Genomic DNA, 14,994 nt, shown 5'->3' on the forward strand with positions numbered 1-14,994 from the left:
TTTTTGAACACTTCCAGTGATGGTGACTCCACCACCTCCCTGGGCAGCCTGTTCCAATGCTTGACCACTCTCTCAGGAAAGACATTTTTCCTAAAATCCAGTCTAAACCTCCCCTGGTGCAACTTGAGGCCATTTCCTCTCATCCTATTGCTAGTTACTTAGAAGAAGAGACTAACACCCACCTCACCACAACCCCCTTTCAGGTAGTTGTAGAGAGCGATAAGGTCTCCCCTCAGCCTCCTCTTCTCCAGACTGAACAACCCCAGTTCCCTCAGCCGCTACCCATAAGACTTGTGCTCCAGACCCCTCACCAGCTTCGTTGCCCTTCTCTGGACACGCTCCAGCACCTCAGCATCCTTCTTGTAGTGAGGGGCCCAAAACTGAACACAGGATTCGAGATGCGGCCTCACCAGTGCCAGGTACAGGGCCACAGTATTTCTGATACAGGCCAGGACGCTGTTGGCCTTCTTGGCCACCTGGGCACGCTGCCGGCTCCTGTTCAGCCGGCTGTCAACCAGCACCCCCAGGTCCCTTTTCACCGGGCAGCTCTCCAGCCACTCCTCCCCAAGGCTGTAGCGTTGCATGGGGTTGTTGTGACTGAATTGCAGGACCTGGCCCTTGGCCTTATTAAACCTCATACAGTTGACTTCAGACCATCGATCCAGCCTGTCCAGATCCCTCTGCAGAGCCCTCCTACCCTCCAGCAGATCAACACTCCCACCCCATTTGGTGTCATCTGCAAAATATCATACATTTGCCAATATATTTTTATTGTTTAATAAGAAGTGCTATTTTCTCCCGATCTAAGATGCCTGGATACCTCCAGAGCCATGCAGGTTATGAGCTGGTTCTGTGGTGACCATTGGTTACTGATAAAGTGGATATGAGATGATTCTCCTGGCAAGTTGCTGCCTCTGAGGGCAAGGGCAGGCAAAGCATCCTCTTTCATGGTTAGGTGGCCAACAACGTTGTTTCTGTCTTGAAAACTTGCTTAATGGTAATAATAGGTATATCATCTATCTATAGAGGTTATAACCTGCGGTAGAAACAAGGAAGCTGTGCGTGTTATAAAACTCGTAGTTAACAAGATGTCTTGAAGGTAAGTTGCAAGTGGATCTAAAAGCCAGCTTGGCTTGTTGTGAAGGTTTCAGCATCATCTACTGATGATATCCTGGATGAAATGCTAATAGCTTTGGAAACAAATTTAAGTGACCTTCTGCTTTGCGAGTCATATCCATATATGCAAATCAAGCAGTTTTCTGAAGCTGCGTAATTACACACTGCCAAGTGTTCCACTCAAATCAGTTTCCATGTTTCATAGTTCCTTCATGTGCCCAGCCCCGTGGTGGTGTGCCTCAGAGGATTATTCATAACTGGTTTTACAACAACAGAATAAATAGTAATTAAAAGCAAATCAATATTTGCTATCTCCAATTTGCTGTTGAACGTAGAGGCTCTTAGGGGATTGGCTTCTTGTAGGTATTGCAACAGTAGTGACCTTTGAGGAGATTTGAAGGAGGAAGAAATGGCATTAGCAGTAAATGTCTGAGGAATGCCTAGGCTGGTAGGGAAGGAAATAGTGCCACAAAGGGGACCAGCCAAACTCTCTTGTCCATAACAGCTTAACCTTGAATTTGCCCAAGTGGTTTTTGAACTAGCTTAGTTTTACTCTGTGACAAATTAGTTGTCTTTGCTGTAAGATTTGACAAACCAAAATATATATCTTTCTGAGTATTTGTTTGCAAACTAACTAGGGTGCAGATACTCTGGCTGAGCCAAATTCTGCCAAATTCCGCTGTCCTCTAGGACACAGTTGTGGGGCAGAGAATTGTGTGGGTTGTACAATAGGCTACCAGTACTCCTTTTCCTTCTCTAGGGGTTTCTTCCCCTCTAAATTATTGCACCTAATACCTGTCAGTGACTTACCTGTGTACTTTTAATATAAAGTCTGTGCCTCCACAACATCTTAGACCGTACTGTGAAGGCATGTTGCAATTGAGCTTATTTGAAGAGCATGGAAGACCGAGCTTCTGTGTGGTGGTCAAAATTTGTCTTTATAATTTTTCTCTTATGTCAAGGTCGGAGCTGAGCTGAACCAAAATGGCAATTCCTAACTTTTTACTACCTTCCAGCATTACATCCTTGAATCCAGCCCTCACAGCAGGCATCTTTCTTTTTCAGCATAGGATTTGTGTGCAGGCTAGCCATATGGAGTGTGTAATTATTATTTTATAATGGTGTTATTGCTCTCCAGCTGCCCAGTAAACGCAGTGCAGTTTCAGTAAACTGTATAGGTAAGCATAGGAACTGTAGACTTGAATGATTTTCTTCACTTTTATACAATAGTAGGTGTGAAGGAGAAAAAAAGATTCCATTTAATTTATAGAAACTGTATAAAGTTTATAGAGTCTCTACAATCGTCTCAAATGAAAAGGTTGTGCAGAAGAGGGGCTGTAGCGAAACTGGGAGGTCCACAAAGCTGGAGAGGAATAACAGTTAAAGGCACACATCAGTAAATACCTGTGCTGAACTTTTCCCATTAACTCTCCCATCGAGCATGTGGATTGCATTAGGAGTTTGTCTGCCTTAGGGATTTTATTAATACATTTCCTCCCCTTTCCTCTTCCCCATCCAATTGCTATACTTTAGGCTATTACAGAATCAAATAGTGTCCATTCTGGGGTGATCATTCTTACTGGTAAGAGGCTGTTTGCTGTAGAAACATTCACTGATTAGTGTCAGAAACCTGTGTATATATGCAAGTGCTTTCCTGAATGTGCCTTTTTTTTGTGTGTGTGTGTGAGCTTCCTGAAGCAGTAATACCAGCTTGGCTCGCCCATCTTTCAGGCATATGTGCAACTCTGATTTGCATCAATGGCAAAATTTCTGCAGCAAAATTAGGAGCCAATGTGTGCTCAGTTTTATGGATGATCTGTAAATAAACACAGCGCTCTCTTGCATCCTTATTTACCCTGAAAATGTCTGGTGAAAAATAGGATCTGACGCCAAGAAACCAAACCTCTGATGAAATCGGAAAACATTAATTTTGCTTCTGTGTACCCTTCTGCGTTTCCTCGTTGATTTTGGTCGACATTGGAAGTCTGTATAGCCAGCCCGTTCGATAAGGTCCCCCGAGCTCCGTGAAACCTGGCGCTGCCCATCCGAGCATTCCTGAGCGTTTCAGACAAGCTCAAGAAAGAGGCGGCCCCGTGTCCTGCCGCGAGCGCCTGTGCCCGTTCTGCCTTCCCCTTTGCACCAACACATGTATTTAAACAAGAAGAAGTGCATCTGGGAACAGATCTGGCTTAACATTAACCTCCACCCACCCTCAAAAGTTAATTTTAACAAATTGATTGATTGTGGAAGTTACACCCTAGGTGACACATAGCACTTCTGCTGCTCAGACGTGGAGGTGGGAGTGCATGGAAAGGCAGTTCTGGGGTCGAGGTGCCGAAGGAAGGGAAGCCCAAGAAAGATGTGACACGTCTCTTAGTTTATTGTACTTTGAGATTTGTAGGTGGTAAATGCTGTGGGTTTTTTACAGATATTCTGGAACCCTAATATAATTTACAGTTTCATTTGTAGAGAGCTGTTTCAAATCTGTGCACGTTCTTCTGCGATATTTTAAAAGAAAGGCCAACAGCAATAATTAGCTTGGCATTTCCATGTTTTCTAAAGCACTTAAGGGGTAATGACTTTTTTTACCCAATCTCCCATAAAATCAGGTTTTACAGGAATAAGAGGACTTAAAAGGCCTGACTGGCCATCAGTGACAGATGTAATTCATGCTGAAAGCTCTATTCCAATACATCAAAATAAGGAAAACAATTATACATATGATTAGAGGCTGCTGACCCTTCAGTTAAAATGATCAAAAAGAACAATATTAAAATTTGATTTACGGAAGCTACTACTTAGCCTATAATTAGTCTGACCAATAAAAACAAACCAGACTTTTACAGAATATGATTTCCCAGTAGATAGGTTAGCTATTTTTGTAGGGCTGAAGAAAAACAAAATGGTTTTAAAATATATTTGATATGCTCTATGAGTAAATTGAAATACAGCATATAACTAGTTTTAATGTTTTTTGTTCATAAATTGCCAGATTTCCTTAATTCAAGTGAAATTTGAGAATCACTTGAGAATAATTGTCTGTAAAATGAAATGCTACTTTGTCAGTCTACTTCATTTATATTAAATATATGGTTTACTTTTTTATATTAGAAGGTAAATGAAAGTTGGTCAGTAATATGATTCCCCTTACACTTTTGCTGTACTTCACTATGAAAATGGATTCAGGAAATGGCAGATGTGATTAAAAACTCTTCAACTGGCCCAAGAGCTATTTGTACAGCACCTAGCATACAGCACTTCTGGCAAGGAACAAGCACTCCTTGTCTTATTGCAATATAAATAAAATCCTTCAATCTAGGGACTTTGGAATTTTAAATGCAGTAGTTAGGAGATTGGGAAGATGAGGTTTGATGAGGCTTTTCCATTCATACGAATGAAGACAAAATTGTTGTGTTGGTTAATGTGGTCCTGTTTCCCTGTGCATGCAAGTAAGTACATTGGAATCCACGCCAGCCCAATTTGCATGAGGGTGTCAGAATAATAATCCTATAAATTGACATAGAAGGGTCAACTGCCTGTTCAGAGGCTATCGTCACTGGAGAGCTGGGCACAACACATAAATGTTCACCTCTCAAAAGCTACGTTGAAAGCTGCAAAACTAAGAGAGACTTCTTCCTATGTACTCTAGAATGCATCTACAAGTGGTCATGTCTGGGTGAAGAAATTGAATAAAACACCATAGCTCAACCTTGTATCTCCCGATTTGGAATATATTTGTTTTATTCACAGGCCTCTTATGAATTCTGACTTTTTTGTGCATCAGTCTTTGAAATTTCCGACCAGCTTTCCCTCTTCTGGAAACTTAAGTGCTGTTTTTTGTTTCTGGTATTTCTAGTGGAACGAGAAAATGTACAGAAGAGGACCTTTACCAGATGGATAAACCTACACTTGGGAAAGGTAAGACTGACAGTCTTGATATTGAGATACAAGGACATAACTATAGACAGATTGCAGTTAATTCCTTTTAAAATAGTTAAAATTTGGAAACAAAGTTGACTTCTGTGCACATGGCGACATTTGGAGGAGAATGAGTAGAAGCTGAAAGCATGCTTAGTGGTAAATGAAAATGACTTTTCAAGCACAACAAATGCTTGGCTGGCTTTAATTCATCTAAGGTGCGTTTAAGTCTTCAATGACTGTTATCATGAGGCTAGAGTTTTCCCACAGAACGTACCCACACAAAATCAAATGTGGCTGAGGCTGTTCTGAGGTGACGGTGACTGTGTTCTTCCCTGGACTGAAAGTTTGAACATCTGAGGCATCACGGCCAAAGACAGATAGATGTTCTTCAGAACCTGGCTTTGTCCCAGATGTGCAGATGGGAAACATTAATACCTTGTCAGTCGTGTTGGGGACGGGGGGGGTGGAACACGGGGACAACTGTATGATGGGATCTTTACATACGCACTTACATTAGAGAACTAATTTTTGAACATCACTTCATATTTTTAAGATGTAATTGTTTCTTAATCATACCATAATATGGCTATTAAACCTAATTTACTGTTCCTATTGATAGTAGATAAGTACTTACTCTTCTGGTAGTGTGCCATCCAGAGGACAATTTCCCTGCTGTTGAGGGTGAACAGAGGAAAAAAAATTGTTAACATTACTGAGACAGCAGCAATGCTTAGTGCAGGATCAAGGAATGAGATCAGCTTCTTGATCTAGACGAAGTCCTAACTTTGACTGGAGTTTGAGCTAGCTTCACGGTGCTTTTAGTATCTGTGGCTAAATTTCATGAAGCACAGACTGGGACTAAGTTTGGGCTACAAGCTGGCTCTCAGTTCAGCTCCTGTAGTTCTTGGAAGCAATTGCAGTTTAGACATAGTAAAGTAAAGCCTTTTTAGAAGAAAGGCATCACATATATGGTTGCTTAAGCCCACTACTCTGCAGTGAATGTTGCTGAAGGAATAAAGGGATCCTCTTAAATCTCTCTGGAAAATCGGAATAAGGCTAGCTGGAAATGTTTTGACTAGCAATTGCTCCCAAAGGTCTCTCAGAACGAAGACAGTGTTACATGAGTCCTCCGTGAATCAGGCTCTAGGGCTTTAAACTAACTGCAGTTTTGGAAGTTGTCAAAAAGGGTTGTCAAATATGTGACTGTGGAGAAGGTCTTTGATTTACAGAAGGAATTAGATCATGAAAAAGGCTGTAGGGTGCTGTTAATTCTGCTGTGCCAAGCATACGAAGTCTGAGAAACTTTGTGGGCAGGTGAACTGTTTTCTCTGGAGTCCATACAAATTTTTTTCCTCTCTGATTCAACAAAAAAAAATCCTTTTATGAAGAGAGGGCAAAAGTCTGCTGCTATATTAATGTTTTTCCTGGAAGTGGCATAATAAACATACGCATGCAAATAATGAGAGCTTTGCTAAAGCTCTCTGTAATTACAGGTGATTCCCTGAGGACATCCACTGAGGAAGGTGGCTTCTGCCTTTATCCTCAAAGAGGCACTTTTTCAAGGGTCGCTTCTTTCTTTTAAGGGCAGCAGTGAAGCTGCCTTCTTGTAGTTCTTCAGGAAGCTTATGCTGTGGTGTGTCCCCTTTTGGAGCACACCATCCCATTTGGGTCATCTTTTGAGAGGAACCAGCTCTGCTGTTCATGGGATAATTGGGAGTGGTTTGCATCTTCCGAGTGCTGGTTGTTCTTGTCTTAAGTACTGAAAGAATAAAAAAGGTTTGGGTTTGAGGCTTTCAGATAGGTTATTTAATTTTGAAATGAATGATACTTTGCTTGCTTTCAGTATGGAGCATTGTTTAGTACTCTTGGCCAGATTAGAGACCAGTAATGAAAATGTATGGCCCCAGTTTCCAGAAGCAGTACTTAATTGAACAGTAGTGCATTGCCTAACCAAAGATAAAAAGATTTGGCTCTTTAGGGACATGTGAGTGAGTGAGTGACACCTGAACAGAGCGTAATTGCTGCAGCTGAGACTACCCTTAAGGGCTGGGCTGACTTGGCTATGTGCCTCACAGTGCACACATCATCAGACACCTCGGTGAAGTGAGGAGATGGTTCCGTTTGGAGAAGTTTGCTGAGCAGAGAGAGACACAATACAAGAAGTTGCTATAAGTACTTCGAAAACACTGGGAAACAGAATGGCACCACCAGAAACCCTGGAGAGGAGACAGGACATTGGGCTGGCTGGATCTCAGGCTTATTTTGGGCACAAAGTGGGATTCACTCCTGGACTTGTCTTAACCTGAAGGATCAGCACCCAACCCTTGGGTGGTTGCTTCCTAGGCAGAGTATTTAGGGTGAGATTCTGTTATGAGAAATCTGGAATAAGTCCTTGCTTGATCTCAATTACATGAGTACTATGTCTCAGTTTTAGCTCAGCATTCCTAGGACAGAATTGCCACTGATGTGAAGGAAAGTCGGCCCTTTCTTCTTGCAGGCTAAGATTTATATCTAGAATCTCCATCTTTTATAATTCTCCTTCTTAGTCTCTGAAATCATGGTGACTCACCAAGCAGTACTGCTTTAAAAGCTACCTGGTTTCTTTTCTTCACAGTGCAAGCCTCCTCTGAAAGTGAAAGACTTGTTTATTGACATACAAGATGGCAAAATCTTGATGGCGCTACTGGAAGTTCTGTCAGGACAAAAGCTGGTATGTATACAAGAGGGAGAAACCTCCATATGTATGGAGCTCTGTATGTTACAAGCAACAATGTATGGACATCCAACGAATAAGGGAGAATTTGGTCCCGTGTCATAGGTATAGTAATAAGCATTTCAGCAACTTCATTCTGATCTCCTTATATTACAGGTTGGTGTCCTGAGCTGTAACTTAGGTTTCAAGGAAGTGTATAACAATGAGGTGTAAATGGTGTGTGATCAGTGTAAATGTATGTTCCTACCCCTCAGGTTTTTTAAGGCTTTAATATATCAATGCTTATATATTCCATTTTGAGATCTCCCAAGTCACATTACCAAGAAGAGCTATATTTGCTGTATTATTTTTTTAATCCATAAATTCTGTTTCTGTTTTCTCCAGGATCATTATGACACTTAATAGGTCTGCTGGTGCTTGGTGTAGTTGTGAGTTTAGTTCTGCTATCCTGGCTCAGATTTTATTAGTCTTACTGATGTGGTCTAAAGAAGAAGGGTAGAGCTTCACTTATCAGAATCTTTTCCTCTCCTCCTTTCTTTGTAAGAGCTGCATGAAGTTCCACAATACTAGAAATGGAAACACCCAGTGCAACTATAAATGACCAGTTACAGTGATTTTAATGTTTTCTTTGTGCATCAATCTTGTCAGTAAATACTCTCTTCTGTATGAGTATCACACTTGGATAAGAGGAGAGACCATCTCACTGCTGCAGATGCACTTCTTGCAGTCACCTGGTGATGCTCTATAATGACTGAACCACCTAAGTAGAGCAGCACGAATGTCCACTGTGGTCACACATTGGGAACCACCTATTTTGTAATATTCTTGATGTTCTGGGGAGCGGTAGCAGAAGCGGCAGCGTCCCTGTGAGCATTCACACAGATTGCATTGAGAGCCAGGCTGGAAAGGAGCTGAAGGGGGAATCACATCGCTAGGCTATGCCCCGGGAGGTCACGGAGAAGGGCAGAGCAGGCGGTGAGGTCATCTGGCCAAACGTGTCATGCTGGCCGTTAGGTGTTCCTGCACACATGTGGTAAAAACTGCGCCAAAGGGGAGCTGCAGGGAGACAGGCGCGCAGCAGGTCTGTTTCACTTCTGCCGGGCTGAGGGCTTCTACCTCCCACCTGCCTGTGCTTGCTATGAAAACTGCTCGCACATCCTAATTAGGATCATTTTATTTAATCCAAGGAAAAAAAAATCTATTATTATGAGTTTTCAGGTAAATTTGATCCTGTGACTGAATGTGGTTGGGGAGTGATTATACAAATAATCAACGTGGCAGGTCCAAGAGAGCGATAACATCTGGAGAGCAGGAAAGCTGGTTGCTAACCCTGTTTTGCTACAGCAAGGGCAGATCGTTCAGCTGAAGCACTTTACTGATCAGAAAAGATGGCAATAATTTTCTATAGGTACATTTCCTTAGCTTTATTTTGCCTCTGTGTTTGCAGGCTTTTTAAGCTTTGTAAGTAGTGAATAATTCCACCATTTCTAAAACCAGCGCGGCTCTTATTTTTTCTAGATGCACGAATACAAATCTTCAACCCATCGCATTTTCCGTTTGAACAACATAGCCAAAGCACTTAAGTTCTTGGAGGACAGTAATGTGAGTATTTTCAAAGGCTGGTCTTAATATCTTCTCTTGATGTATATTGTAATTGTTGTAGTTGTAACTAGTCTGATGTGCTGCATGTACATAACGGGAATGTACCGCTTAAAGGCACTGTGACTTACCTTAGCAGCAAGGCTGAAAAGTCACATGAAAATGCATAACAAGAACACCTACAGAGACTAAAACAAGGATTATTTGTTCATTTTATGATGTAAAAGTTCAACAGGATTAAAGGATCAGGAACTCAATATTAAAAGAAAATAAAAAGAAATGTGAGTAATCTTTATGAACTGGGTCTTAGTGGCATTACTACAGTTACACTGAAGGTAGATGACTTTCCTTCCTTTCATGAGAAATACTTTCAGTATTACAAATCATATATTTATCTGGTAAACTGCTGCATCAGCTGATCATGAGTCAAAGGCAAGAGAAAATTAAATTTGGGAACATGAGATAAATGCTTAATTCCAGAAATCAAAACCTTGTAAGGGTATAACTTCCCTCATGGTCAGTATGGCACTACTGCAACATCACTTCCTACAGTTGTAAGTGACCAGGCAAGATCAGACCCTGTAGCTTGAAATGATCAGAGAGATGGAACACCTCTCCTCTGCAGACAGGCTGAGAGAGTTGGGGTTGTTCAGCCTGGAGCAGAGAAGGCTCCGGGGAGACCTTATTGCAGCCTTCCAGTACTTCAAGGGGGCTTCTAAGAAACATGGGGGCAGACTTTTTAGCAGGGCTTGTAGCGATAGGACAAGGGGTAATGGTTTTAAACTAAAAGAGGGCAGATTTAGACTAGATATAAAGAAGAATTTTTTTTACAATGAGCATGGTGAAACACCGGCAGAGGTTGCCCAGGGAGGTGGTAGATGCCCCATCCCTGGAAGCATTCCAGGTCAGGCTGGACAGGGCTCTGAGCAACCTGCATTGCATAGTTGAAGATGTCCCTGCTCATTGCAGGGGGGTTGGACTAGATGGCCTTTAAAGGTCCCTTCCAACTCAAAGTATTCTATGATTCTATGAATAAGGTCTCCCTGGAGCCCTCTCCAGGCTGAACAACCCCAACTCTCTCAGCCTGTCCTCACAGGAGAGGTGTTCCATCTCTCTGATCATTTTGGTGGCCTCCTCTGAACCCACTCCAACAGGTCCTTGTCTTTCCTGTGCTGAGGGCTCCAGAGCTGGAGGCAGCACTGCAGGTGGGGTCTCACCAGAGTGGAGTGAAGGGGCAGAATCACCTCCCTTGACCTGCTGGCCATGCTTTCTTCGATGCAGCCCAGGATACAGTTGGCCTTCTGGGTTGCAAGTGCACATTGCTGGCTCATGTCCATCTTTTCATCCACTAGTACCCCTAAGTCCTTCTCGGCAGGACTGCTCTCAATCCCTTCATCCCCCAGCCTGAACTGATACCGGGGGTTGCCCCAACCCAGGTGCAGGACCCTGCACTTGGCCTTGTGGAACCTGAGGAGGTTCACACAGGCCCATTCCTCGAGCTTGTCCAGGACCTTCTGGATGGCATCCTGTCCCTCAGGCATGTCAACCGCACCACTCAGCTTAATGCCATCTGCAAACTTGCTGAGGGTGCACTTGATCCCACTGTCCAGTTGTCCAGTAACTTCCCGGTGTTCCAGTCTCCTTTTGGAAAATCCACTAGTGGGGACTGCTCTGGCCCTAAATATGTGTGTGTACATGTCCTGCTATAGACCTGCTAAGAAATATTTTACAACTTCTGAGATTTCTTAACAGTTTTCCAGTTGATTCTTTCTACTGAAATCCAGATAAGGCCCACTGGCAGATGAGATTTTTTTTTTCTCTGTTGATATCAACACATTGCAAAGCTGCAGCTGAAGCCTGTCTGGTTGCCAGGACCTTGCTAGGGAACATCCTAGAACCTCAATGAGCAACACCAGGCAGGAGAAGCCTTGGACACAGGTGGCCTTTTAATTAGTGGTGCTAAAATGCCTGCTTTTCTATGGATTTCTTGTTTCCTTAAGAGTAAGCAGCCAGTATCTTATAGCAGGTATCTCTACTGGGCTGGGTGACAAACATAAACAGCAGTAAGAGGACAGAGCTGACACTAAGAGCAGTCGAATGATAAATGCCCCTTGCTCCCTATTTTGGAGAAACTGCTATTCAAATGTTCTAGCTCTTAAAGGTTTTCCCATGCCAAATACCTTGGAGCTAGCAAGAAATCTGAGCCTTGAAATATGACAGCTAGAGGTGTCTGCTTGCTAAGATTGAAAACTGTTGTGTGAACCACTAGATAAAAAGGTATTTTGCTTTCCGTTTCTCAGCTTAACCAAACCGGTTAGTGAAGGGTGGTGACAAAAGTGTTGGCAAAATGCCTTGGCCACCAAGAGCTTCGGGGTTAGATATTAAACCACAGTGGGTGGAACCCATCAGCATACGCTTCTGTGGAACTGGGGCAGCAGGGTAAAGCACTGCTAAGCAATTCATTGTGTACAGGATTTCTCAGCGATAAATGCGCTGTATGCTGGGCTTTAACTCAGTCTGGGTGCCATGTGCAGTACGGAGAGCTTCCTTGCTTCCGCCCTCCTGCATGACCTTTGCCAAAACCAAGTCGGTGTTGTCTAAGAGAATAATATCCTGGTGTTATCAGATGGAAGAAACCACACTGTGGGAAACTCTAGAGTTTGCTTGGCTTAGGCAACCCTATCCTTTGCTAACTGATTTAATGAGAACTCTATGGCAAGCTGTGTAAGGTGAGATAAGCAGGGAGAAAGGAGATGCACAGCGAAACAGAAGTAAGCAGATCTTACCAGGCTTTTAATTTTTGTACAAGAATTGACTGTCTACTTTTTAAGAATAGGATCCACTGGAGGGGGCACCACCTTGTTCCATTTTTGTATGTGGTCCTGAGGATGCAGAACTGGGCTCACTTTCATTCTGCAGACTATGCTGGGGGCTTGAGATAGGAGTTCCATTAGCAGGGTGGTTGTGATCAGGGCAAATGATCATTAACACAAGGTTTCAGTCTTGGTTTTTGGCTGGTCAGTCTGTGGCAGAAGTGTTCTGGACATATCCAGTAGACTCAGTTCAAGCCAGTGCATTTTTTGCATTTGCCTTGCTGCTTTGACTTCAGCTCTGAATTTATGATCTCTTCTACAGGTAAAGCTTGTTAGCATCGATGCAGCAGAAATAGCAGATGGAAATTCCTCTCTGGTACTTGGACTAATATGGAATATAATCTTGTTTTTTCAGGTAATAAAAGTTGAATACTTTAATCATAAGTGAGCAATCTTCATGGTATCAATCTATTCCAGCTGAATACTGATTTTTAAATTGATTCTTAATCCTAAAGAACATAATTAAGCATGCTAAACCTGAGCTTTTCCCGCTTAATATACACTAATTTTATACCTGCAGCTGCTTTCGTTTTATTTCATTGGACCTATTTTGGTGTAAATAGGAGTCAATTTAAGCCCTCGTTTGACTTGGACCAGAATTAGAGCTTCAGATTACTACTTCCCCTTCTCTCCTGTGCCTTCTCAGGGTTCTGCTCCAGATTCCCTGGATCTGAACCAACACCTCGGGTTTGGTTCCAGGTCACAGTTTATTTTCAATAACCTTTTCTGGATTTTGTCCAGTGTGGTAGGAAATACCATGCAGAATCACCGATCTCCAGAGACTTACTCAACATGGCAAAAATTTGCAACTGATGTAGAGGGCCAAATGAAAGATCTTCAAGGGCCTGGAACTGATAAAACTGATTTGAGCCTGAAAATTGATTTAGCCCCAGGCTTAGTTTAAAACTGCTCCCTAATCTACATGTATTTTGAAAATGTCCTTCTAGACAATACCAAATTCTAAGGAACAGAGATGGAGGGAGGATTTCTGTAACTCCATGAGGCTCTTTCATTCTCTTGGGCTCATTTCTAAACTGGGTACAGGTTTAAAAAATAATCTCTCTTGAGGCTGCACTGGCGTTTCTCTCCCTGGCTGAGACCCTGCGGTGTGTTGACCCTGGTTCAATGTCAGGTGCCCACCAAAGCTGCTCTGTCACTCCCCTCCTCAGCTGGACAGGGGAGAGAAAGTATAACGAAAGGCTCATGGGTCGAGATAAGGACAGGGAGAGATCAGTCAGCAATTACCATCATGGGCAAAGCAGACTTGACTTGGGGAAATTAATTTATTACCAATAAAAATCAGAGCAGAGCAATGAGAACTAAAATAAAATCTTCAAAACACCTTCATCCCACCCCGCCCTTCTTCCCAGGCTCAACTCCACTCCCCATTTTCTCTACCTCCTCCTCCCCCCGAGCGGTGCAGGGGGACGGGGAATGGGGGTTGTGGTCAGTTCATCACACGCGGTCTCTGCCGCTCCTTCCTCCTCAGGGCAGGACTCCTCATACTCTGCCCCTGCTCCAGCCTGGGGTCCCTCCCACAGGAGACAGACCTCCATGAACTTCCCATGAAGCCACAGCCTCCTTCAGGCATCCCCCTGCTCCGGTGTGGGGCCCTCCCCGGGTGTGGGTGGAGATCTGCTCCCCCGTGGAGCTCCATGGCCGCAGGGGCACAGCCAGCCCCACCATGGGCTTCCCTTGGGGCTGCCGGGGAACCTCTGCCCCGGCGCCTGGAGCCGTCCTGTCCCTCCTGCTGCTCTGACCCGGGGGTCTGCAGGGCTGCTGCTCTCACATATTCTCTCTCTGGCTGCAGCTGCTGTGCTGGGTTTTTTCCCCTTCTTCACTCTGTTCCCCCAGAGGTGCTACCACCGTCGCTGATGGGCTCGGCCTTGGCCAGTGGTGGGTCCGTCTTGGAGCTGGCTGGCACTGGCTCTGTCGGACACAGGGGAAGCTTCTAGCAGCAACTCACAGAAGCCACCCCTGCAGCCCCCCGCTACCAAGACCTGGCCATGCAAACCCAGTACAGCTCCGCAAGTGGTGCAGAGCACTAGTTTGGCCAGATGGACCCAAAGGCAGAGACGGTGCAACTAGAATGTGTCACCCCGGCAGCAGAGGGCATGGGGGACCTAGAAGCAGCAGAGACGATAATTGGAACTAAGTATCAATGCTGACCAGGACAGGAGTGCTGCTGCAGGTCACCGTGCATTTCTTGACTAAAAATATTTCACTCGAGTGAATCCTGTGAAGAGAAAGAACAATTTCAGCTAAACTAACTTTTCTTTCACGGACATGTTTCTTTGCCTTTTCTTTAATATGAATTTGCTCAGTTCAGCCGTAGCTGATACCTTGCCCTTTCTGTTTCCTGGGGTTGCCATCTGGGCTGCTGCTGGCTGGCACGCAGGAGCAATACAAGCCGAGAGTTCTCATGAACAGGTCTATAACTACCTCTTAAAATTCAGTTGTGGCACTGTTACCTTTAAAGTTTGCATGAAAACGAGCACCGAGTTCTCCATGCAGCGTGCTACACCAGAGCACTGCGTGTTTCATCCTTTATTACAGATTAAGGAGCTGACAGGTAACCTCAACAGGAACTCCTCCTCCTCCAGCCTGTCCTCCGGGCCCAGCGGTCCAGAGTCAGACACGTCCCACCCCAGCACTCCGGGCGTGGAGAGAGCCATGTCTGTTACCGTGAAGGATCAGCGGAAAGCCATCAGAGCCCTTTTAATCTGGGTTCAGAGGAAGACCAGAAAGTAAGCTAACAAACTTTCATGGAAA

At 44.0% G+C, this 14,994-nt stretch overlaps 1 protein-coding gene across 1 annotated transcript in view; it reads left to right on the forward strand.

The window, feature by feature from the left end:
• The window catches only part of CLMN (calmin), a gene marked incomplete at both ends in the record, with an annotated part of 84,939 nt that overhangs the window by 56,444 nt on the left and 13,501 nt on the right, over window positions 1-14,994 (forward strand). The window contains 5 exons of the mRNA XM_082000993.1: window positions 4,973-5,034; window positions 7,652-7,747; window positions 9,269-9,352; window positions 12,485-12,577; window positions 14,779-14,969. Coding sequence (XP_081857119.1) covers window positions 4,973-5,034; window positions 7,652-7,747; window positions 9,269-9,352; window positions 12,485-12,577; window positions 14,779-14,969 — 526 coding nt within the window. The remainder of the gene's footprint in view (window positions 1-4,972; window positions 5,035-7,651; window positions 7,748-9,268; window positions 9,353-12,484; window positions 12,578-14,778; window positions 14,970-14,994) is intronic.

The sequence above is a fragment of the Phaethon aethereus genome (assembly GCF_964289735.1).
Source record: "Phaethon aethereus genome assembly, chromosome: 5".
Lineage (NCBI taxonomy): Eukaryota > Metazoa > Chordata > Aves > Phaethontiformes > Phaethontidae > Phaethon > Phaethon aethereus.